Genomic DNA, 23,794 nt, shown 5'->3' with positions numbered 1-23,794 from the left:
GTTAACATGTAACTACTAGCCACTGCTAACGATATCTTCTATTGGATACGTTAGCTTGTAGCCTATGTCTTGCTGTTTACAACAAGACAGTGATAGTTAGCTGACCAGATACTATGGTTAGCTAGGTAACAAGCGGACATTATCTAAACACAAAATTGATTAACTTTATCAGTGGCAAAATTATCAGTTACGTACGTTTAGAAACAGAATCAGCTGCACACTGTTGCCCAAGAGCTGAAGACCTCCAATATGGCCGCCAGAGGGTGTGTTACATCACCTGAAAGCCCTCTATAGGGAGGGAGCTAGGGAGAAATGGGAGTAGCAGACAGAGGAAGAGAGGGAGGGATAAAGGAGGAGAGCGATAGAGGAAATATGAGAGGAAGAGAAAGAGATGAAGAAGGGGGGAAGAAGAAGGGATGGATGAAGGGAAGTAGAGAGAAGAAAAGGATAAAACAGAGGAAAGGGATAGACAGAGCAAGGGGGGAGAGAGAGAGAGAGAGAGAAAGGCATGTGTAGGGATAAAGGAGGAGAAGGATAGCAGGAGGGATGGAGAGAGATTGGATGGCTGGGGAGAAAGAGGGAGACATGGGGAAGGAGAGTGACAGAAGGAGGGATGGAAAGAGGGTTAGTGCAGAGTTAAGTGGTTGTGCGAGGCGATTAATGCTTTTTATTCATTATTTACAGTCATGCAGAGTACATTCTGAGGGAAAGCAGAGAGGGAGGGAGTAATGGAGAGAGAGAGAGAGAGAGAGAGAGAGAGATATGAGGGCATCAGCAGGAGGATTCATTTATTTGGGTGTAATCTCTGGCAAAGTCTACACTCATTTGCGTTGCCTTGACAGATTCATCTGCAGTTGTCACAGGCCGCTCCTGGGATTACTATAAAATTTTATTTAAAGATTATACTTGTGAGGATTTTCTTATTGATATTATCAATGTGAAATTAGTTGGGATGACATGTTTTAATGCTAGCAGAAAATAAGTACGTCAGTAAGTGAGTGAGGAAGTAAGTAAATAACTGAATGAGTAAGCATTTTAGGGAGTAAATAAGTAAGTTAGCAACTAAGTGAGCATTTTGGAGAGTACATACTGTAAGTAAGTAAACAAGTAAATGATAAGTGTGAGAGTATTTCAAGGAGTATATAATTAAGTAAGACACTGAGTAAGTGAGTGAGTAAGTACAGTACATCAATAAGTTAGTTAATAAGAAAATAGGCAAGTAAGTGGTTGAATAAGTCAGTAAGTGATTAATTTAAGTTTGGGTAAATACGTAATTGAGTAACTAAATAAGTAGATTAGTAAATAAGTGAGTATGGACTTATTTTTATAAGCCAATTCCCCTCAAGAAAAAAAGTATTTTCCAGTAGATTGCAATTTACACATCAAAAGTGGTGAGGAGGAGAGTGATAGGTAGAAAGCAGATCACAAGTGCTTTACAATGGTTGTTATCACAATATATATATAAAGAAATCTGCACAAGTTACCTTTGCAACAGATTTTGGGTTGTTAGTGCAGAAGGGTCCCCATGCACCCCAATTTTGCCCCTTCTTTACAGCAGCCCTAAATCCACTGCTGCCTCTGTTCATCTCACCAAAGAGAGCACAGCTCTGATCCCAACCCTTCACTAAGAGAATGGACGGCCATTTTGAGCCACAGGAACATCTGTGGAGTTGGACTCCAAAAATGAACTTTTGAGAAATATTGCTGAGAGAATTTCAAGTTGCTCCAACACGCACATACAGCCTTTTGGGAAGAAGCCCTTGTCCACTTTGTTGCTCAGAAGTGCCGGCACACTGCATCTCCTGATTCATACTATATTAAGACACTAATGAATATTCATGAGATCCCTGCATTTTTAATTAATAGATGTATTAATTACGTTTGAGTTTAAAAGGGCCATTATCACGCTTGCATGCTTGCATTGATGTTGAGCTCCATCAACCGTCATGAATACTGAATTACAGGCACACCAAGGAGATTCATTATAACATCCAGGGGACCAATCAGATCAAGGAAAAACAGCCTTGTTTTTAGCTTGATGACAATGAATTTTTCTCATTATCCGATGCGTTTTGAAAGGGTTTCACCAGCCCAAGAGGTCGGAGAGTTTATTGAACCCATGTAATCCTTCAAAGTGCAAACATAAAAATCACCAAAATTGGGGTTACGAGGTTTTCACACAACGACAGCGATTCATTGTAGTCCAATTTGTAGTTCAGAAGTGCTGGAGCAGCGCCTGCCTGCTACATCTCTGATTCATGCTGTATTAAGTCGCTAATGAATATTTTTATGAGTGTATGGCATTTTTTATGTTAGCGCCTGCATGCACCATTTGGATTCTGGCATGCAGTGTTGACGCCACCCTCTATAAATATTTACCGCCATATCTGCAGATCAAGGAGACTCTGTAATATCAAGGAGGCCAAGCAGACCTCGGTCGCGTAACGTTGCAGCGCCTTTGAGTCGACTATCCGGCTTTGTTTCCGGTCCGAGCTCTCTCTACCGCAAACAGCCTATCTCTCGTCTCTCAGCCTGAGTTAGCATCAAGAGTCAAAAGTTCAGCAGCAAGTGGCAATGCAGTCTGCAGCAAGGCTAACAACTCTGAAATCTCTTATATAAGGTGTGCTGAACCTCGGGGAGACACACAAATGCAGATCCTCACCCACACATACATACAAAGTTTTTCTCACACACACACTCCAACTCTGCATCCCCTCCTCTCTCTCTCTCTCTCAAACACACACACACTTTCACACACTCTTCTCCCCCAGCCCCTCGGCCTGCCTCATTGCCTATGGAACTGTTCATTCTCTTTGAAGTTCAGTTTGGGATTTGCGAAGGCCTCTAAAACCCTTTAAATCGTGATCTCCGCGAGATAAACACAGACGCTTTAATAAGACGATACAGGGAGGAGGCACAGGAGACTCAGCGAGGACAGATGATAGTGTTAAAGTAGTTCTACAGTCATTTTTTTTAGTCACTTAGATGTTTTTTTTTCTTTCAGTATCTCCGTGATAACTAGAGCGTGGAGACGCATTTATCCGCATGATATTGTAGAAACAAGATGTTTATCTTTATATTCAACTTAAAATACAGAAATTGACTTTTTAGGTTGTGCAAAAGTTGACATTTTACTTGCATTTTCCAAGGATTTTTTCCAGTTGTTTTATTGGTTTCGAGTTATTAGATTCAAAGATCACGGAAAATGCCATCCCATGACACCATCAAATTACATTTTTATGGATACTCACATTCCTGTATCTATATGAAATATGTAGAATTATGAAAAATGTGTAGTACAGGGTTGCTCATGTACTGTAGCACCTCAATTTATTATTATTATTTTTTTCTGTTTCAGACATACGCAGTTCAGAGCCAGTATGGCATTCCACATTCAGAGGTAAGAAATGACCGAGTTACTTTGGTATATTGATGATATTTTCCATGAGTCTTCAGTTTGTCTTCATCAGATGATTTACTGTTCCTGTCTTCTTTTTTTCCGCCTCTTCATTTGTTTGTATCTGTTTCCACCAATCTCTCTCTCTCTTCTCTCTTTCTATTTCTCTCTCTCTTCTGTTCTCTCTCTCTCTCTCTCAGTTGGCCAAGCTCCACCAGTTGTCGATGCAGCAACAGGGCCTGGCTCCCATCAGCCAATCAGCTACGCAAGTTCTGTCTGGTATGCACACTAACACACACACACACACACACACCTGTGTACATTCTAGGAGAAAGAGGAAAACGAGAAGAAGGGAAGGAGAATTTTTGATGCCGTGTTTGTGTGTGTGTGTGTGTGTGTGTGTGTATGTGTCTGTGTGTGTGTGAGTGTGTGTTTGATTGACAGTCAACTTGTATATACTCCTGTACATGGTGTGTGTGCATGCGCGCGCAACTGTTTGCATGTATCTATGTGTGTGTGTATGTACGTGTGTGTACGTGTTGGTCTGTGTATGTGTATGTGTCTGTGCGTGCTTTCAAGCGTGTGTGTGTGTGTGTGTGTGTTTTGCAGTGGAGACAGGCTGTCAGCGGGCTGATCTGTGTAAGCCTCCATCAGTTTTTCAGTCAGTACACACTTGACTTTGAAGTCACTTTGTTTTCGCAGCCCTTCAGTTTTCGTCTTCAACTCCCCTGAAACACAAAAACAAAACTAGAGCAACTCTGTTTTAACAAAAGAAAACTTCTATTCCAAAACGCTAAATCATTACCTTGAGTTTCATCATTCGCTGAATCTAAAATATAGAAGATCCAATTTGTAAAAGTGTAATCATTTTGCCAGCCGCGGTCTTAAGTTATCAAATCTCTTTTAAAAAGCACCTTCCTTTGTGTTCTTCCTCTGCTATCAGTCATTGTGTAAAATGATGTCAATTTAGATGTCAATTATTTCAAAAAATCTCATTCAACTCTTTACATACACACAAGATAATAATCCACAATACAATACACAAGATATTAAATGTGTAATTTTTGCTATGGAGTTCTCAAATCTCATTCATGTCTGTTAGTTTTTATTATGAGCATCCAGCTGGGCTCTCATGCTGACTGTCAAGTATTTCTCTGAATCCAAACTTCGCCTGTGTATTTTGGCTCCATCAATTAGGCTGCAAGCTGCGCTGGATAAGAGAGAGTGCTAATTGACTCAAAGGTAAAAATTATAAATCTGAAAATGCAAACAGCTGTTTTTCATCGTTTTTGTTTAAACTTCACAGCCAGGTGAATCCGTCCTATATCTCCAAACTGGATGTTTTCCAGGAATTAAAGAGAAAAATTAGATTCAGCCCCATGAGCTGCTATGTTTTTGACATTAATTTGATAATGTGAAGCACTTTTTTGTGAGACTCTCTCGATCCCTGAAGGAGAAACTCTCTTTTTACTTGCCCCCGCCACAGGATTCAGTGTCTTGCTCAAAGACACTTCAGCCGGGTGTTGAGGCTCTTCCTATTCTCTACGATACCCTGCTGCATTTTGCACATCTTGCGGATACTATATGCTCTGCAAATCTGATAATGTGACAACGTTGCACATTTACACACTTTGCATGTATGCTCTTTGCATACATACATGAAATTTGTGAATCTGTAAACAGCAGATCGGTGTAAATGTTCAAATCTGCCAACAGCCTTTATGTGAGAATACTTTTTAGCCAGTAGAAATGTTTAGAAGAAGATGCTCTATCTTTTATGTTTTATTTTGTTTTAATACTACCTATTACCTTTATATTCATATCCTTTTACCAACACATACTCTGTTCTTTGCTGCTGCAGTAACCCAATTTTCCCTCAGGGGTCAATAAAGTTCATCCTATCTTACCTTTATCAAGCGTGTGACATGTGGCGGCATCCAGCGCACCAAAAGGCCCCAAAATGTACAAAATGTGTTTTGAATGGGTTTCATGAGGCTCCATGGAGCCATTAAACAGAGGAACAAGGAAACTTTTCAGCTCCGATAAAGTGACTCAAGTTATTAGGTTTTCACACAAATGCAGTGCGAAACATGTCAAATATTGGCTATGTTTTGTCAGGTCTGTGCATATTTTATCGAATGAGTACACCACTGTTAAAAAGACACGGCCGCTTTGTCATGTAATTTTTCAAACAAATGCTAACCACACACAGCAGAGAGCGAAAGAAGAGCAAATTATCATCTGGGGATATGGATGGCTGATTATTCCATTATGTCCCAGGTATAAAACTCATCAGTCGTGGTAGTGCAAATGCACAGACACACACACACACACACACACACAGACGCATACACACCCACGCACACGCCCACAACCACACACACGGAAGCAAACGCACACACACACACACACACTCACTTGCCAGCACACACGCACACACTCTATTAGAGGCAGTGTTGGTTTAGCTAGCTGTGACCACTCCCTGTGGAGAGGAGCAAAGAAAGAAAGAAAGAAAGAAAGACAGAAAGAAAGAAAAATTGCCTAATTAGAGCAGAAACCTGTCAAAATCTTGCACCATGACTCCATTTTAACTTCAGTCTTATTATACTAAAGGGTTTCAGACTGGACCAAGAGTAGAATTCAGGGTTTAAATCTGTGTTTGATTGTTGTATGACAAACTTTGAATTCACCCGTTGGTCTGTACTCATTTGAGAGCTTCTCTACCTTCTCCCTTTTTTGCAATATCTCTCTCTAACTCTCTCTCTCTCTCTCTCTCTCTCTCTCTCTCTCATTTCCTTATGCTTCTTTATTTCACATTACCTCTCCTCCTCTATCACTTCCCCCCTCCTTCTCTGTCCTGTCTTTCCTGTCTCTCTCCTCCACCTACACCTAATGAAGCAGAAATACCACACAATCTTAAAGACGTGCAGCTAAACTAATACTCTCTCTCTCTCCCTCCCTCTCTCCCTCTCTCTCTCTCTCTCTCAGGAGGGGTGGATGCCAATTCCCAAACCACGTCTCAGGAGCTCCTCATTCCAAATGATGTAAGCACCCAGCGGAAAAAAAACTCATTTCCGCTCAGCCACTGTGTAGCTACGTATGTAGGCCTGCTGTCCTCCGCCAATAAAAGCACTGGTGTGAGGCCGTAATTCTCCATAATGGTGCTCTAACCACATGCAAATACACACACACACACACACACACACACACACACACACACACACACGAAAGCACGTGCACACACCTGCACGTAATCTTCCTGTTTTTGTTCTTCTTGAAGTTTTCAGCTCTTCTTGTTCTGCTTAAACTTTTCTTTTGCACCATCGCTTTCTCAACTTCTTCCACATTTGATTTTTTAGCTTTGATTCTATCCCCATATACATTTACATTTTAGGCATTTAGTTAATGCTTTTATCTAGAGTGACTTATTATGAGTGAGCAGGAAAAGAGACTAAAAATTCAGTCTCGAGCATTCAATTATTCAGTATTTAATGAGAAAAAAAAGAAAAATCTGGAAAAAATACACATGATAATAAATTTGTATAGTAGAAATATGTTTTTTTCCTATCCCATAAATCATCACGCAACCACCTAGTGGGTTCCTGACCCCCATGTTGAGAACCACTGGTTTACGGGATGCTTTCTCTCAACACTGGGCCACCCTGCCGCCACTGTTCATCTCCAGAATGTGTGTGTTCCTTCTCTCTTTCTTTCCCCTCATCCCTCTGCTCTCGCTCCCTGTCTGCCTATATGAAGTTTGTTTCTCCCCTCGTTCCCCTCCCGCTCTCCCTGCTCGTGTCAGTCCATCGCTCTGCAGTGTGTAAAGTGTATTTCTGTGAGTCCGGGTGGAGCGTGACATCAAAGTCAGTCAGCCTCAGTCTCTCTTCCCTCCCTCCCTCCTCCTCTCCCTGGACTCTCATCCCATCTCCCCCCCCCCCCCCCCCCCCCAAGCTCCACACAGCCATCAGCCATGGAGGGAATGCTTCCTTTCAAATCAAATGAAAGTGTCTCTCGCGTTGGCGTTGCTTTGTGTCCGATGGAAGCGTAATGAGAAATGAAGATGAAATTGGTTGTTGGCAATCCACAGAGTCTATGATGTTGAATTACACATTCTTCAAAGTAGCAAACATACTTGTTGATAATTGATAATTGTAACCTGCCATACTAGTGTCTGGCTGCAGTTTGTGGCTGCATTGTAGTTTGTTTGTTTACATTTTTGCAACAAACACCAAAGCTATACTTATGCATATTAATGAATATGGTACACACGCTTTTCCCCTGTATGGCCCTCCTCCAAAACAACACACTTTGTGAAAGCGCTACAGCAACACATTGACACGGCGCTGGCGGCAACGCAGCGCTACATGTTTACTGGAATTTGAGCGTAACTCTACCATTACTTTAATATTTCAGATTGAGTTACAATGAAGCAAACAGTTAACAGTCCAGCGTCTCGCTCAAGGACACAGGGCTTTTGATGGACGTGTTGACTGTTGCAGGGTCAAACCGCTGACCTTTTGTTTATGAGACAGTCTCTCTAACCGCTTGGCCACCCTACCTCCCCCTCCTGCTCATCTCTCCCTCCTCCTCCTCCGCTCTCTGTCCCTCCATCCATCATAGTCAGTCATTCAGTCAGTCAGTGTTTGGTTGCTTTATGCTTTACACACCCCTCCTCCAAATACCTCCCTCTGTGTTGTCCTCTTAATGACTGTGTTTATATGGGCACAGTAATGCGACTATTGCCAATATTCAGATTAAGACATCAGTGCAATTAACATCAGTGCAATTAAGCCGTTTACATGATTCTGTAAAGTGACGCCTCCTCTAATAATCTGGTTTATATTTGACATGTGGTTATTGCGAGTATACAAAAGGAAATGACAAAAAGCTGACAGAACAATTTGAGCAATCACCAACTAAAGAAATGGAAAAAAAGGAGAAAAGTTAAAGAAAAATAAAGGCGTATACTACATGCTCTGGCAGGCCTCTGTTAAAATCAGACTAAAATCAGACATACATAACCATAACCCTAATTCTTAGCTGAAGCTACAGGGATTGGAATAGGATTTGTTTTGACTCCTCCCACCACCAAAACAGCAGGTTACCAAAACTCTGTCCAATAAACGAGCTACTTGTGAGTCATGTGACTTTTGTTTACAATCCCTCGTTTGCTTATAATTGGTCAGTGTGAACCTAAACGAACCAAATACAAAAATGCTACAAAATAAACTTTCACACTATGGTTCAGACCAGAGAAAACAAACTGTAGGTGTGATCGCACCCTTACTGGCATTATTCTTTGAATCACATTATAATCACATCTATTTTTTATGTACATATAAACATTGTCATTGATATACGCAGGCCATCCACAGACATGCAGCGAACAGCAAACCGACTCGCTTTGCTACCTCACCCTTTATTCCTGTTCACTTTACAAAGTTACTACTTCTTAGCGTTTTACAGGCTGCTGACAGCAGCGACAGCCCAAATATGTGAGTCGGCATGGCTAACATCATGACAGTTTAATGAAAAATACAAAATAGAGGTTTAGATTTGGTTCACTGACGATTCACAAATATGCGGTGCTGGATGGGAACCCAGCGAGTGTGTTTTCCCCGTTAACACACAGCGATGCGAGACTATATATTCCCCTCTCTACCTCCCTTTGCTCTCTCCTTCCTCTTCTCTCTCTCTCTGTCCATCCATCAGTGGGTGTTAGTCAGTCATTCAGTCTGTCAATGTGTGGTTGCTTAGTGCTGCTTTCCTACAGTCAAAACACTGTGGGATAAATACAGCAACCGGCTCCCAGTCTGTCATCAGCGCTGTCTGTGGGAGGACAAAGACACACACACGCGTTTGACTTCCTACACTTGTGAGGACCTTCCATTGACTACATTCATTCCCTAACCCATAACTAACATCAACTCACACCACTACATGCCTAAACTTAACCCAACCCCAACCTAAACCTAATCCTGATTCTAATTTTAACCCTAAACCAAAATCTAATCTAAATCATAAACTCCTGCCCAAATGACATCACTTCGAAGGTCTAAAACTCAAGCTGGTTCTAATAAGGATAGAAGTACAAGAACACACACACACACACACACACACACACACATCCAGGCATGTGAAGAGAACACATACTGTTCTTTCTCTCTTGCAGTAATGTCTGTACTCTCCACATACACCCACATGCACTCTCTCTCTCTCTCTCTCACACACACACACACACGCACACACACACACACACACACACACACACACACACACTGTAGACCGGGGCTGTGCTCCAATGTCATTTGTGTCAGTAACACCGATGGGAGAGCGATGGTTCAGAGCACGGCCAACTTGCCCATTGTTCTTCTCTCTATTTTTACATAATACATACACATAACAACATAAAGCAGGACACAAAACACAACAGAATACAGTAAATTATACATAACACTGCTACCAAATGAAAGCCTCACCGCTGCAGTGTTGGTGTTGTTCATATTCATAATTGATTTGTTTCTTGGTGTGTTGTATATTTTATAATTGACAGTTCACATGATGCTTTTTAAGCAGATTGATTTACAGAATCATCTGTACACCAGTCATTTACAGCAGTGATTCTCAACCTTTTTGGCTCGTGACGCCTTAAAACGAAGGGATATTTTCTCGCGACTCCTATCACAAGCGTGCAGAGTTCAACCACAGAATGATTTTCCCTTTTCAGGTTGTTTCATTTGATTCATTATCAGAGGAGGCCTAGAGGCTGAACACTATTCAGTATCTCACAAGAAAGAAAAGCAAAAATCTGAAAAATACACATGAAAACAAATTTTTATAGTAGAAATATACTTTTTTCCAATCCCATAAATCATCTTGCGAACCCCCAAAATCATCTTGCGACCCCCTGGGAGGGTTGAGAACCATTTACGATTTACAGTATTGCGCCCTACCTATGTTTAGGTATACTACTTATGCTTGAGCTCGCTTCTTCTTTTTTTTAACAAATCTGTCCCTAAGGGGTTGCTACTTTCTGGACTTTGACATTTTCTCCTCAGGAATTCATGGTTACATGTTTTGTAGTAGCTGTAAGATGGGTCATAGACACCGTGCGTACCACAGAACTTGCTCCGCTAGCCTCTCTTCAAACCAGTCCATCTTGGATGAGCTGTATATAGTGTTGGAAAGGACGTGAGGTAGCGTTTTCCTCGTAAATCCCGCCTAACGACCTGACAAGCTAATCAGCGTCTGTGAAGCGTCTGCGGCTCCTGGCGTGAACTTACATTTTTCTCCTTCTCCGTCTGCGGCCTCTCTGAGACCTTTACTGTTCTAGTATGAATTAAGAATCAGTTTCATGACCCTAGAGCCCCCATTCATGTTTTTGCGAAGTTTCAGAATGCAGGGGAACACACACACACACACACACACAAACACACACACACACACACACACACAAACAAACAGCAAACGCTCCTGCACACACACACGTGCACATATGGCGAGCCTAAGAGGACAGGAGACACACGAGCAGAGAGAGGCTTAAGGCAAGTGTATGCGTGTGTGTGTGTGTGTGTGTGTGTGTGTGTGTGTGTGTGTGTGTGTGTGTGTGTGAGCAGGGCCAAGCAGAGCAGCTTAATGGCATCCTATAGCTCACAGTTAGAGCCTCAACATCAAGCTTTCTCTCTCTCTCTCTTGCTCTTTCTCTCGTTTTCTCTCTCTCTTCCTCTCTCTCTCCCCTTGTCTTTCTCTCTCTCTCTCTTTCTCTGTCTTCTCTCACCCCCACGCCCCCTCTGTCCCTCTTCCCCTCTCTCTCTCTCTTTCTCTCCTTCAATAACCCTTTCCAAATTACAAGGGCAGCAGGGAATCGCCCAAAAATAGCCCTCGTTCCGTCCTCCTCCTCCTCCTCCTCCTCCTCCTCCTCCTCTCCACTTCAGCTTCAAGCTGATTTTACCCAACAGCACTTACACAAAGCCGCTCAGAGGGGGACAGCGTGTCGCTGGCCGTCCTGCGAAAACCTCACATCTCCAAAGCAATCAACTTTACAGAAAGTGTGAAACCAGGTTGGTTTCCCCGGTGACGCCCGTGCTTTTTAGACGATTTTACCATTCGTTCTCCATGGTTAGCTTAGGTTCTAATGCCATTATACATTTTATATACTTTTGTAAAGTAAGCAAGTTTGTAGTCAGTAATGTATTGTAAATCAAAAGGTGGGTAAACTATAACCTCTAGTCGGTAATCATCATAAGGCCAACAACTACCGATATAAACAAAAAATATAAACATTAATAGATTTTCCAAAAATCTATTAATGTTTTACTGTCTTTTAGATCATTTAGATCATTTGGATATGTGCGCTATAATGTGCACTATGATTTTTATATGATATTATACAGTATTTTATATTATTTTTATGTTCACTGTTTTTTATATACCATGATTTTTGTAGTATTCATGTCAGCGTAAAAAGGCGAGTAAACTCCTCTACATGTCTGATTACAATACAAAAAAGAAAAGAACGGAGATACGAGAATTTCGCCGGTCGCCCGACAATATGAGAAATTCAGATTGACTGTGCTTTTTGCTGGTTATGGCACACAAGAGGCAGTTTATGATTCAATGAGGCCGTTTGTGAGGTCGAACAGCGGCTAAAGGTGGATTTCACACAAATGGTCCTGACCTGGTTGTTGTCAGCTGGCACTTTGTCTTCTGTCTCCCCCAATGCCATTATAGCTACCCTGGCGCGCACGTGCACACACACACACACACACACGCACACACACTTAAATTATCAGGGCCCTTTCCATGAATAGCCCACTGCAGCACACAGACTAGATCTACATCGAAGCTTGTTGGCCAAATGACTTGTAGGGAAAGGAATGTTTGTGGTGCAGAGAGAGAGAGAGAGAGAGAGAGAGAGAGAGAGAGAGGGTGGTAGAAGAAAACGAGAAAAGAGGCATGCAAAATACAGAAGAAAAGATACAGAAGAAAATGAGCAAAGAAAGAGAGCAGAAGAGGAGGCAGAAAATGAAGAATAAAGGAAAGATCTGGGTCATAAACGGATAAAAAGAACACAGGAAGTGGATAGAGGAAGAGGGAGAGAAATAAAAAGTGAGCTAACAGAGTGGAGAGGATGGATGGAGCGATCTGCCTCTGTACCAATTTATGTCTTCACTGCAGAGGTGGTAGAAGTACACAAACTCCTTAACCAAGTAAAAGTGCAAATACTCAGCTTAAAATATACCCTGGTAAAAGTACCATTTCAAATCCTTTACTCAAGTCAAAGTATAAAAGTACATGGTCTGAAATTTACTTAAAGTATAAAAGTAAAAGTAGTCTTCTAAAAAAGGCATTTTTAAAGTACTAAACGGGGGTTTTCTGTTGAGTGGTTTCTGATTTCTGAATCCCAGATGAGAAAGAGTCTGCAGCTCAAATCACTAACATTAATTCTCTGTTCTCTTGTTGCTTCTCTCTTCTTCGTGTTTCTTCTCTCTCTGTAACTTTTCCTCCTTTTTGGTGTCGCTTTGCTGTACAAGCAGCCAATCACATTTGCTGCTTGATCAGCTGCTTCCGGGATGAAAGCTGTCTGATGCGGAAAATTGTAAAAAAAAAAAAAAAAAAAGAAAGAAAATATATCATGATTTCCCGAGATTAACGAGTCTGTTTTGAAAATGTAGTGAGTAGAAAGTACAGATTTTGCTTTTGAGATGTAGTGAGCAAAAGTAAAAAGTCTTCAGTGAAAGAAAAACTCCAGTAAAGTACAGATACTTGAAAATCTTACTTAAGTACAGTAACAAAGTATTTGTACTACGTTTTTTCCAACCTCTGCTTCACTGTCACATTTGCAACTGAAGAGTTTCATTCTGAAATGATTTTAAATGGGAGTAGCGTTCAGTGGACTCAATCCCTCTCAGCTCCAGGATCACTGTTCTGTACCTGACCTCTGACCTCTGACCTCCCAAACAAACACTGACTAAACAAAAAGAGAATTATTTTACTGTCATGACAGCTCATTAACCTGAAACTGATCACTGCCTTCTGCTGCAAAGTATCCACTCATTATTGTCTCATTACATTTCTTTACAAGTAAACAAATCAGTAATTACTAGTAAACAATCACAGTATTTACTCATCTCTTGTTTCCTTAGCTTTATTTATTGCCTGTTACCGTGTCCCTTAATGGGAGGTTAGTGATAAATTTCAGGCTAATGAGCCGCAACGACGCTGAATTAGTTTCCTTTACATTGATTCATTACAGAGACTTTCCCTACGGGGATCAATAAAGAATCACATTATTGTTGTTATTATTTAATTTGATTAATTTACACTTTCTCTGGCGTTCGCATTCAGGTCGGATTGCTCCTTCGCCCGCTTGTCACTTCCTCTCATAATATTTAACGCCTTTAACTAGACAGGAAGTGCTCAGGAAATTGTTGTTAATTAAGCAAAATCACACGAGAGGGAGTGCTGTTGTACTGTATATCAGCACGGCTGTGATTCGGTCGAAGATAATCACAGCCGTGCTGATATACAGTACAACAGCACGGCCTCGAGTGTGATATTGCTTTTATACAACAGTTGCATAAACAAAGCTATTCATCAAGTAATGGTAATTTGAGACAACAGATGATTTTTGTCTGTTATTTGTCTCCGCCAACAAAAACAGTTCCCTCAGGATTCCCCTACCAAGTGTTGCCAAGCAACAGGTAAACTGTTTCCCGACTGTCAGCTAGCTAGCTACTTTGAGGTTAGCACAGACGATTTCAGCTTACTTTCTTCCCAACCTTCCGCCTCGGCCGACCGTTCATAATTAAGGTCAAATGTCTCCATATTTGCGCTGTCGCTACTAGGTGCGAATTAAGTTAGAGTTTTGTGTGGACGTGTACTGGGAATATCTGGTAAGCATTTGTTTGTTGCACAACACTGTATTCTCTGCTAGAAGTGCTAACCAGCTGGTTAGCTAGCAGCTACTCAGCTAACGTCAGATGACGTTATCATGATCCACTTTTTATTTCTCCTCACAAGAAGCTCCAGGCAGAGCTTTCTCCACACAAGCAAACGCTATGTGTGAACGCAGCCTAATCAAGGTTACATTAGAACACCTGTGAAGCGGAGTGATACATACAGTACAGCGTCCCAGTGCTGTTATACTGTACATCAGCACTCATGGAATGTCTCTTGTCCAATCAAATTGCTCGACCGGAACTAACTTATGTATAAATATATTTTTCTTACTTTTCAAAACAGAGAGAGAAGTAGTCTACAACAGGTTTACTGTAGGAGAGGCAGCTTTATGCAGCAGTGCCATTACTATTAATAGTTTCTTCAGGGCAAAATGACAGCAGATACCCGGGCGCGCTTGTTTCCTCACCAGCCATTTTGATAAGTTATTATTTTCAACACTACCTACCTACTTACTATCAAGTTTCTGTCTGAGTTGTACACGGATTGGAGTCGCAATCGCATTACCACCCGGGGTTTTTTGTATGCGATTTAGCTCCATACACACTCCATGTTGAAGCCATGCAGCCTCATGCCAGCCTGCCAGAGAGAGAGAGGTAACGAGAGATATTCCTGGTCTGACCTGACACCGAGACGAGCGCAGCAACTATGCATCTATTGTTACTGTGACACCTACTCTGTGACAGGCCCCGCGCCGGGACTAGAATAACACACACACACACACACACACACACACACACACACACACACACTCTAAGCCCAGGGCAGGAAGATGAGTCAGAGTTCACCACCTGTTGCTATTCCATATACTGAGACAGACATGCACAGATAGATAGATAGATAGATAGATAGATAGATAGATAGATAGATAGATCAAATGTTAGTGCAGACAGAGAGAGATGGACTGATGCCTAGATGGGACCAACACAACAGATAAACAAACATCTTAAAGAGGCGGACAGATGGAGACGCACCTCTTTTCTGCTCACCAAACCAAGCCAATTTAGCCTCTGTGCATCTGTTGGAGGCATCTTTAGTCCTACAAGTAAAGTTGTTTTTTTTTTTACTCTAAGGTACTTTAAAGGGTGCTATGTTTAGAGTTTAACATCAATAAATCATTACCACTTAGATTTTGAGAAATCAGTATAATTACTGATAACAAACAACTGGCAGCATCTACCGGGCTCTACTCTGCATTTTACATTGTGTGACACCGGGTCGGATTTTGCAAGAAATCTGCTGGATTGCTTTACGGCACAAAACAGGAAGAGAGACGCTGTTCTTCCAGAGCAAATGGAGCTAAAACTCTCGGAGTTTCTCGCAATGGCAGATGGATGGAAAGAAACCACTTCTACTTCACTATTAGCTTACCTCGTTATAATGCATATTGGTTGTTGTGAAGAGCTGTTATCGGCTCTTATCCTTCTCCTTGGTCTTTAAAACAAACGCACATGGAGCGAGGGGCAGCAGGGACAAGCAACAAGGTTCATGGGAAGTGCAGTCTTGATTTTGAGAAAAACAAGATGCTACACATGGCAGCTTTAAAATGTCTCTTTATTCTTAATCCTCTCTCTCTCTCTCGTTCTCCTCGCAGCTGATTGGCTCAATCATCGGTCGCCAGGGCACCAAGATAAATGAGATCCGGCAGGTATCGGGGGCCCAGATCAAGATCGGCAGTCAGATAGACAGCACCAGTGACCGTCACGTCACCATCACTGGCACACCCATAGCCATCAACCTGGCTCAGTACCTGATCACCTCATGGTAAGCATCAAAACTGACCAGGAGGAACTAGATGAACAGATACTTCAGCAGCAGTTACCATGACATGTTACTGTACCTGATCAAATGATGGTAAGAATCAAAATTAACCAGGTGAACAAATACAAGTACTCTCTCCCTAACTGATATTCCATTGGTTTAACTTTTGAATGATCCCTCCCCGCGAAATACATCACAACAAGGAAGCAAGATGCTTTCAAAATGCAGTTTCATTGTGACTTTAAGAAAGTAGTCCTTACTGTATATTTTCTCCACTCTGTCTAGCAAATGATGAGTATTCAAATCATCAGAATTTAAGTGACTTTAAGCGATAATCATCTTCGAACTCCCCCATCATGCATCTGTCCTGTATCTTTCCTCCACTGGTACCATAGCAACCACTGCAGCCTATTTTCTCTCGAATGTTGCTCAGTCGAATTGAATAGAAATAATGTACGAACATAAATAAAATGACGTAAATGACGTAATGTAAATAATAGAAAATAGAAGGATTGGAAGCATCTTACATGTGCAACGTCAACAATGTTTTGAAGCTTCAGAAGCGCAACAACAAGATATATAAATAAAAATGGAAATAGAAATAATATGAAACTCATGCCTCTCAAACAACTGGTGGCCAGATCATGTTTTGTGCCTTCTGATAACAGCAAAGAGATCTAAACTTGATTTTTTTCCAACAGTTCTTCAGTCGGTTAGAGCAATATTGCAGCACAAGTGCAAAATGGGACTTCTACAATCAGTCCATCTGTAGGATTTATCACCAGAGAATTATTAAATTGTAAAAGAATTAAGCCGTACCTCTCAGCCTAATGTAAAGACCAAGTTAGTTTCTCCTTCATCCAGACATTTAATCATGCTCTCGGTGTGAGAGACATGGGATACATGGAAGCCCGCCAGGCAGTTTTAATACAAGACGCCATGGCCATGAATATGCAAATTCATGATTGGAGTCGGGATGAAATTGATATTTCACTTGCCACTCTTCCTGCCACTGACAGGGGAGAATAGGTTGGGCAAATCACACACACACACACACACACGCACACAGTGACACACACAGACACATATAAGGGTCGACATTCACACACGCACACACACCGTCTGAAGCAAATGTACCGGTGGGTCAGCCTCATTCAATCTGAAATGTCAGGTCAGGAAAGGTGAGAGACTGACGCTGAAGTATCCATGACAAATACACTCTTTCCCATTATTTTTTTTTTTAATCAGCAGACAGACCGATAAGACAGCAGGGTGAAAGCTTTTTCCATTTCCGTCCTCTCTCTCCTGGCCAGGTCTCTCACTGGCTGACCAGAAAACATCAGCTAAATTAAGTATTTGAAATTGAGTAAAATCACATCACAATGGTAAAATATTTTCACTTTGGTTGATAGTTGCAGGACTCATTAATAAGTATTCATGAACTCACAGGGCTTGTATGGGGCTATGCATGCTAACCACTGTTATATTAACAGTGGTGGAAAAAGTACTCAAATCCTTTACTTAAGTAAAAGTAACAATACCATAATGGAAAAATACTCCAGTAAAAGTAAACGTCCTCCATTCAAAAGTTTACTTAAGTAAAAGTATAGAAGTATTAGCACTAAAATGTACTTAAGTATCAACAGTAAAAGTCCTCATTCTTTCAGAGTTTTAAATTATTGAAGCATTAACTTGTAAGAAGTATTTTAATGTTGTCGGTCTAACTGCTCCATATACTGTTGGGGAGTTTAAACTCTAACAATGCAACATATTTTATGAGCTTATTGTCTGTTTTGCATGTAAAACCTTATTCTGCAAAGTAACTAGTAACTCCAGCCGGCAGATAAATGTAGTGGAGGAAAAAGTACAAGATTTCCCTCTGAAATGTAGTGGAGGAAAAGTATAAAGTCTCACAAGATGGAAATACTCAAGTAAAGTGCCAGTACCTCAAAACTGTACTTACTGTAAATACAGTACTTGATTAGATGCACTTAGTTACTTTTCACCTCTGTCTATTAATATAGCAGCAAGAGAGTATTATTAGTATTGTTGCAGAGAAGGTATGACTCGGTTGCACCTAGCCACATCACCATTGTGCCACAGAAAAGACAGAATAATGCCCTCGAGGGTGTTATTTTATAGGTCTTTTTTTAGGTTTTTTTGGTCTTTCTTACAAGGCCTGTGCTCTGTATGAAAAGCTTTCTCCCATGTAAGAATGAAAATCCAGGAGAAAAGAAGGAAGATCCCTGGTTAGCTCCGTGGTTAATACAGGAGTTGGCATAGTAACCAATAAAAGCACTTTATGGGAGTTATTACACAGTTTCTACAGCTGGAAAGCGTCTTTGATCAGTCAGTCAGATTGTTTGGCTGAAACTACCCGTGATATTGAGTAAAATAGGATTTTGTCTTTCAGGCAGTGTTTCTACTGTTTTCTGAGGCTTTCCTTGTAAGTTATAATACATTAAAAAGCAGCAGTTATCAAAAGTCGCTGCCTGCTCTCCTTGATCAAATAGAATGTATTGAAAGTGTAAAGGGTATTATACTATTGAAAAGCTGCTAATTAGTAGCTTTAAAGTTGCAATATTTGTATAATATCACATAGAAACACTTGAAATCAAAAGCCATATTTGAATAGCTATGAGTCCCCTTTGTCGTTGTTGTTGTTGCTGTATGTGTGTGTGTGTGTGTGTGTGTGTGTGTGTGTGTGTGCGTGTGTGTGTGTGCACGCGTGTTCCTGCATGTCTATGAGCTCGCCCACTTGTGTGCACAACAAACACAGCTGTACTGTCAATCATTACGCATGATGCAAGTCTCCACAAGTGAACATCACAGTGAATTATCCCTGCTGGGTAATTTGGCTTGTAATACATTTACATTTATAAGGTGAATTACATGTATAATGCATCTCGCATTATCAAAGTGCTGAGGAGGGCTAATCATCTCTAATGTGCTGAGATCAGGTGATGCAGATGCAGACACAGCTCAACAGTGAAGAGAAAACACTCAACAGTGGATTTTGTGTAGCGTCAACTGCAATATTTTACATGTTAAAAGAAATTTATACTTGGGGGATCAGACTCCTTCTGTTTGTTTATTTATTCATATATCTGTAAAACACCACTGATTGGATTTTGACAAAATTTGGGGAAATGTTGCATCTCACCACTATGTTGTGGCACCTCACTTCAATTCACATTCAATTACAATGATTGGCCGAAGAGAGGCGCTACATCCTTCATTTGTTTGTCCATGTGTCACGCATCATCTCTCAAACACTGCTGATCGGATTTTGATGAAACTCAGGGAAATGATGCATCTCACCATTGTAAATTGGCATCAAAATTACAGTGTAAGGTCAAAACAACGCAACGTTATGCTACTGACTGGCTGTGAGGGGGACTGCATCATTTGTGTACAGTGTTGGTTGACAGTTACTTTTAAAAGCAATTAGTTACTTTAGTTCATTATTTCCCTTAAAAAGTAACTAGTTACAATACAAATTGAGTACTTTTGTGTTTCTCACTTGCTGCAGCAGTATGGCTTGTGCTGCTAAGTGTGTTGTCAGTCATTGTTTAAAAATGCAATGACTGTTGCTCTGTTTTTAAAAAAGTAAGACAATCTCACTATCAAGCAGCCTTAGATGACATTATTTCAATTAGCAGCATGTTGTCTGCATGAGATTTTCACTTTTTTGCTACTTTTTTTTATTTGCACTAACAAAAATGAAACGATACGAAAGAAAGGCATGATATCACCTCAACCAATAAAAAACCTTCAAGCATATATTTGCATTGTATCAACTGGAACATTTTACACACTTAAATCAATTTGCCCTTAATTTGGAGCATGAGATTACACAGCTACGACCTTCCAGTAGAAAACTCTCAGCGGTGCATTTGCATTGTGTCGACTCTGTCTGTTGTGACAGTGACAAATGGAGGATGACCGCACTGATCTGAGCGTGATTCCCTTTTATCTGCTGTTGATTATTCATGCCTTGGAGCTCCACTCCCTCTGGACCTTCTTGTCCAATCAGGGAAGCTGTCAGACACCAATGCTTCCTCCAAAGTCTGTGGAGCAGAGAGAAAGAGAAAGGGAAGAAGCCAGAACTAAAGTGGATACAATGAGTGTTTCCATTCAAATCAACATTTGTTCATTTGGCTGTTACATTTAAGATGGCTGCCAGAGAATGTTTAATGTTTATAATGTTGTAAGGGAATAAGCAGCTGGTTTACAAGACTCCAAAAGCCGATGAGTTACTATGGCATAATAGTTAGTTATTATTACATTCTAGTAGTCCTGCACACAGCATTACTGCTCCACAAAATTGTATTATATCATCACTGTCAGGTGAAAACTGCATAACTCAAATGTTGGTGATTTTCATGTTTTAACTTCAATTGAAGGATTTCATGCTCCTCTATCAGTTGAGAAAATTCAACCACCTTTTGGGTTCATGAGGGCTTTTCAAAACCAATTAGATAAACTCAAAAAATACATATGGTCAAGCTGAAAACAAGGATGCTTTTCTTGGTTCGGGAAAAAATTGACTTTTTGGAGATACAAGGTTTTCACCCAGCAACAGCGATATACAAACAGCTGTTTTAAACTTGGTGTTAATGCTTTTCATGCTGCTCTTTACTTAACGGATAATTCATGTGACAGTGTGTGATTTTTCATGTGCAGATTAGGTGGCTGGTCTCCACACACACTAAGAACCAGATAAAACTGGAATGCATGGCTTGGTTTGCTGCTAAAGGGCAAACAAATAACAATATTTAGCCTTCATTCAGGCTCAAGGACCATGTGAGCATCACATGAAAAAAGCAGTTAGTATCCTTTAAAATACTTACATAGCACACTGTTATGTCTGTTATCTCATTATCTATAATAACATAACAATATAATGATAATAAGATAATGGAAGTCCTGTTCTCATGTGTCCCCTCTTCCTGAAGCCATCGCTCTAAGAATATTTCAAGATGTCATCAGCAAAAAAAAAACCCAAAAAACAATGAAAGCATCATTGAGGATCTTCAGTTTTGCAAGAACTTTTCACAGCTTCAGTGCAACTATGTCTAAAGAAAATGAAGACAGAGTGTGTGTAGTAGTGTGACATTTGGTGTGTGTAAGATGTAGACTGTTTGTCAGTGTGGTTGCCCTAACCTTTGCTTTTTTCTACTATTTTAAACTTGAAATAGGGTTTGATTCTGAGAATAACAGTTGTTTCTGTCTATAACAGTTTTGTTTCCTCCTTCCTTCCCTGATCTTCAGCCCTACTGTCTTTAAACACAGCAAATTGAGGATAGAAAGTGCTGCATTTGGGCAGAAGATGTAAATACAAAGCAGTGTTACTTGGTGAGGGTACAGTTACAGAAGCATGCGTTTTACAATAGGAGAAATCTCATGAATTTCAATCTTACTGTGTTTAATGTGAAACATCCTAATATGTCTATAACCGTTTTGCTCCCTTCTTCCTTCCTAAACCCCCTTCCCAAGCCAAGTTTGAATATTTGAAGAGACGATCCTCTTCCAAACGAAAACAAAGAAAGATGATCTTTAGTCTTGCAAGAACATTTATGAACTTTATGCCTGCTATATTTAATGAAATTGAGCAGGGAGAGTGCTAGGGTTAGGGAGTCTTTGTTGTGTATATATGGTCTTTTGTGCTTCTCTTTCCTGCTGTGTTTGAACCAGACTGGTCTCTGACAGAGCCTCCATCCTAATGTATCTATAACGGTTTTGTTCCCTCCTCCCTAAGCCCCCTCCCGAGCCATCACCCCAACTTATACAGCACACCCCCCATCCGTACAGCGAACTCCCCTACAATAATCTGTTGCAACCTCCAGCAAAACACACCTGTCTTATGATTTGGTTTTGTCAAAGTTCCTTTCATTTTATTTTACTCTCCAAAATATCCTTTTAGTTTTGGTTTTATTTTCTTTTTGTTTTTTTTTTACTCTCGATTTATTTCTTTAACATGTCTTTTATTTAACCCTCTAACCCTTCTCCATCCAAAACTCCCTGTCCCCTCCCCTCTCCTCCCCTCCCTCCCTCCCTCCCCTCCCTCCACCCTCCTTCCCCTCCCTCCACCCTCCTTCCCCTCCCTCCCTTCCCTCCACCTCCTCCCCCTCCTCTTCCTCCCTCCCTCCTCCCTCCCTCCCTCCCTCCCTCCCTCCCTCCTCCCTCCCTCCAGTTTAGAGACCGCCAAATCCACCGCCCAGTCCTCCTCCATGCCGTCTCCCGTTGACCTGACCATGAGCTTCACCCAGCCCGCCCCCCCCGCCTCGTCCTCCTCCTCCTCCCCCCTGGCAGCGATGGGCGCCGCGCTGCCCCACGCTCCCATCCTGGGCGCCCCCTACGCCCTCCCCCTCTCCAGCCTCCTGGGAGTGAAATCCATCCCTTACCTGGCACTCTCCACCCCCCCTGCATCAGCAGCAGCGGCCGCGGCAGCGGCGGCGGCTATCGGAGCTCCAATGATGCCCGGTTCGATCCCCACGGCGGCGACGGCGGCCGTGCAGGTTCCGGCCCACGCGGCAGCGGCGGCGGCGGCGGCCCTGGCCTCCTACACCGCCAAGATCTCGTCGGCCAACGGGATGAAGAAGCCGGAGAGACAGAAGTTTGCGCCGTACTAGTGAAGGGGGAGGAACGAAAGAATGAGTTTGTTTCATACAGGTAGCTGCGGGGATGAGGCTAGCTTTGCAGACGGGAAGGGCAGTTTTTTTTTTCCTTCTCTTCCTCACTCTCTTTCCCTGTTTCTCTCTCAATCCCACTCTTTTTCTTACTCTCTTTCCCTCTCTCTCTACCTCTCTCTCATTCCTTCCCTCTTGCCTGTTTAGAAAATGTCAAAGTGGGATGGTTGGAAGGTGTATGATTTTGGATGTAACTTAGGCCGGTTACATAGTCCACACAAGTAATGTACGCAACAACGCAAAGGGCAACGCAAGGGTTGATGCTAACGCTAAATGCGAACAGTGCTAAATTAACTGCAAGCGAAGAAGTAGTCGTTTCCGGTGTAAACTCACACAAAGAACCATCATAGTGCCCAACTTGTAACTAGCTGCCAATCACTGTTGACTGATTGATGGATCACTAAGAACCTCTGTGTGACAGCCAGCCGCTAGCTTGCAGTGGCTCATGGGTAATCAGAGGTGCGATATGATGAAGGAGGTTGTCAAGTTTTTATGCTGACATCCGAAAACATTGGAAAGTTCCACAAGGGCAAAACAAGAGAATAATATCCCCGTATCTCGCATTCTCGACCGATTCAAAGGACCATCTTCTTTTCAACTGTTTCTTTTAGCTTTTAAGTAGACATTCCTCTACAGTAGCTATTTCTAAATACTTGCTCCAGACTAGTGGATCATTTGTTTATAACCTCAGACAGGCTAAAGCTAGCCGGCCGTTGCGAACTTGCGTCTGCGTTAACTGTGAACCAAACCTGAGTGAGACTGGCTAACATCATCATTTTCCAAGCATCCCACTTCAACATCATTTAGAAGATTGGTTCCTAACTTGTTTTTGTAGCTCTGCCCTCTAAGAGTGACTGTTAGGAGGGCTGCTAGGTGTCGGTAGCTACTGTATGATGATACTGTTGTTTAAGGTTATTGGGCCACAAAGCCTCTAAAAGCCATAGAGACTATTCAGCTTTTCCCTCCTCGCGTGTCTCCTGCTCTC

At 41.6% G+C, this 23,794-nt stretch overlaps 1 protein-coding gene across 1 annotated transcript in view; it reads left to right on the top strand.

The window, feature by feature from the left end:
• pcbp4 (poly(rC) binding protein 4) overlaps window positions 1-22,752 on the top strand; it is a 61,373-nt gene extending 38,621 nt beyond the window's left edge. Inside the window, exons 9-13 of the mRNA XM_071916340.1 lie at window positions 3,359-3,400; window positions 3,598-3,676; window positions 6,386-6,441; window positions 15,951-16,120; window positions 22,314-22,752. Coding sequence (XP_071772441.1) covers window positions 3,359-3,400; window positions 3,598-3,676; window positions 6,386-6,441; window positions 15,951-16,120; window positions 22,314-22,752 — 786 coding nt within the window. The remainder of the gene's footprint in view (window positions 1-3,358; window positions 3,401-3,597; window positions 3,677-6,385; window positions 6,442-15,950; window positions 16,121-22,313) is intronic.
• Window positions 22,753-23,794: the final 1,042 nt, after the last annotated feature.

Source organism: Centroberyx gerrardi, chromosome 5, assembly GCF_048128805.1.
Source record: "Centroberyx gerrardi isolate f3 chromosome 5, fCenGer3.hap1.cur.20231027, whole genome shotgun sequence".
In the NCBI taxonomy this organism is placed as follows: Eukaryota; Metazoa; Chordata; class Actinopteri; order Beryciformes; family Berycidae; genus Centroberyx; species Centroberyx gerrardi.
The sequence above is the reverse complement of the archived record's forward strand: the minus strand, read 5'-3'. Positions and strand labels throughout refer to the sequence as shown.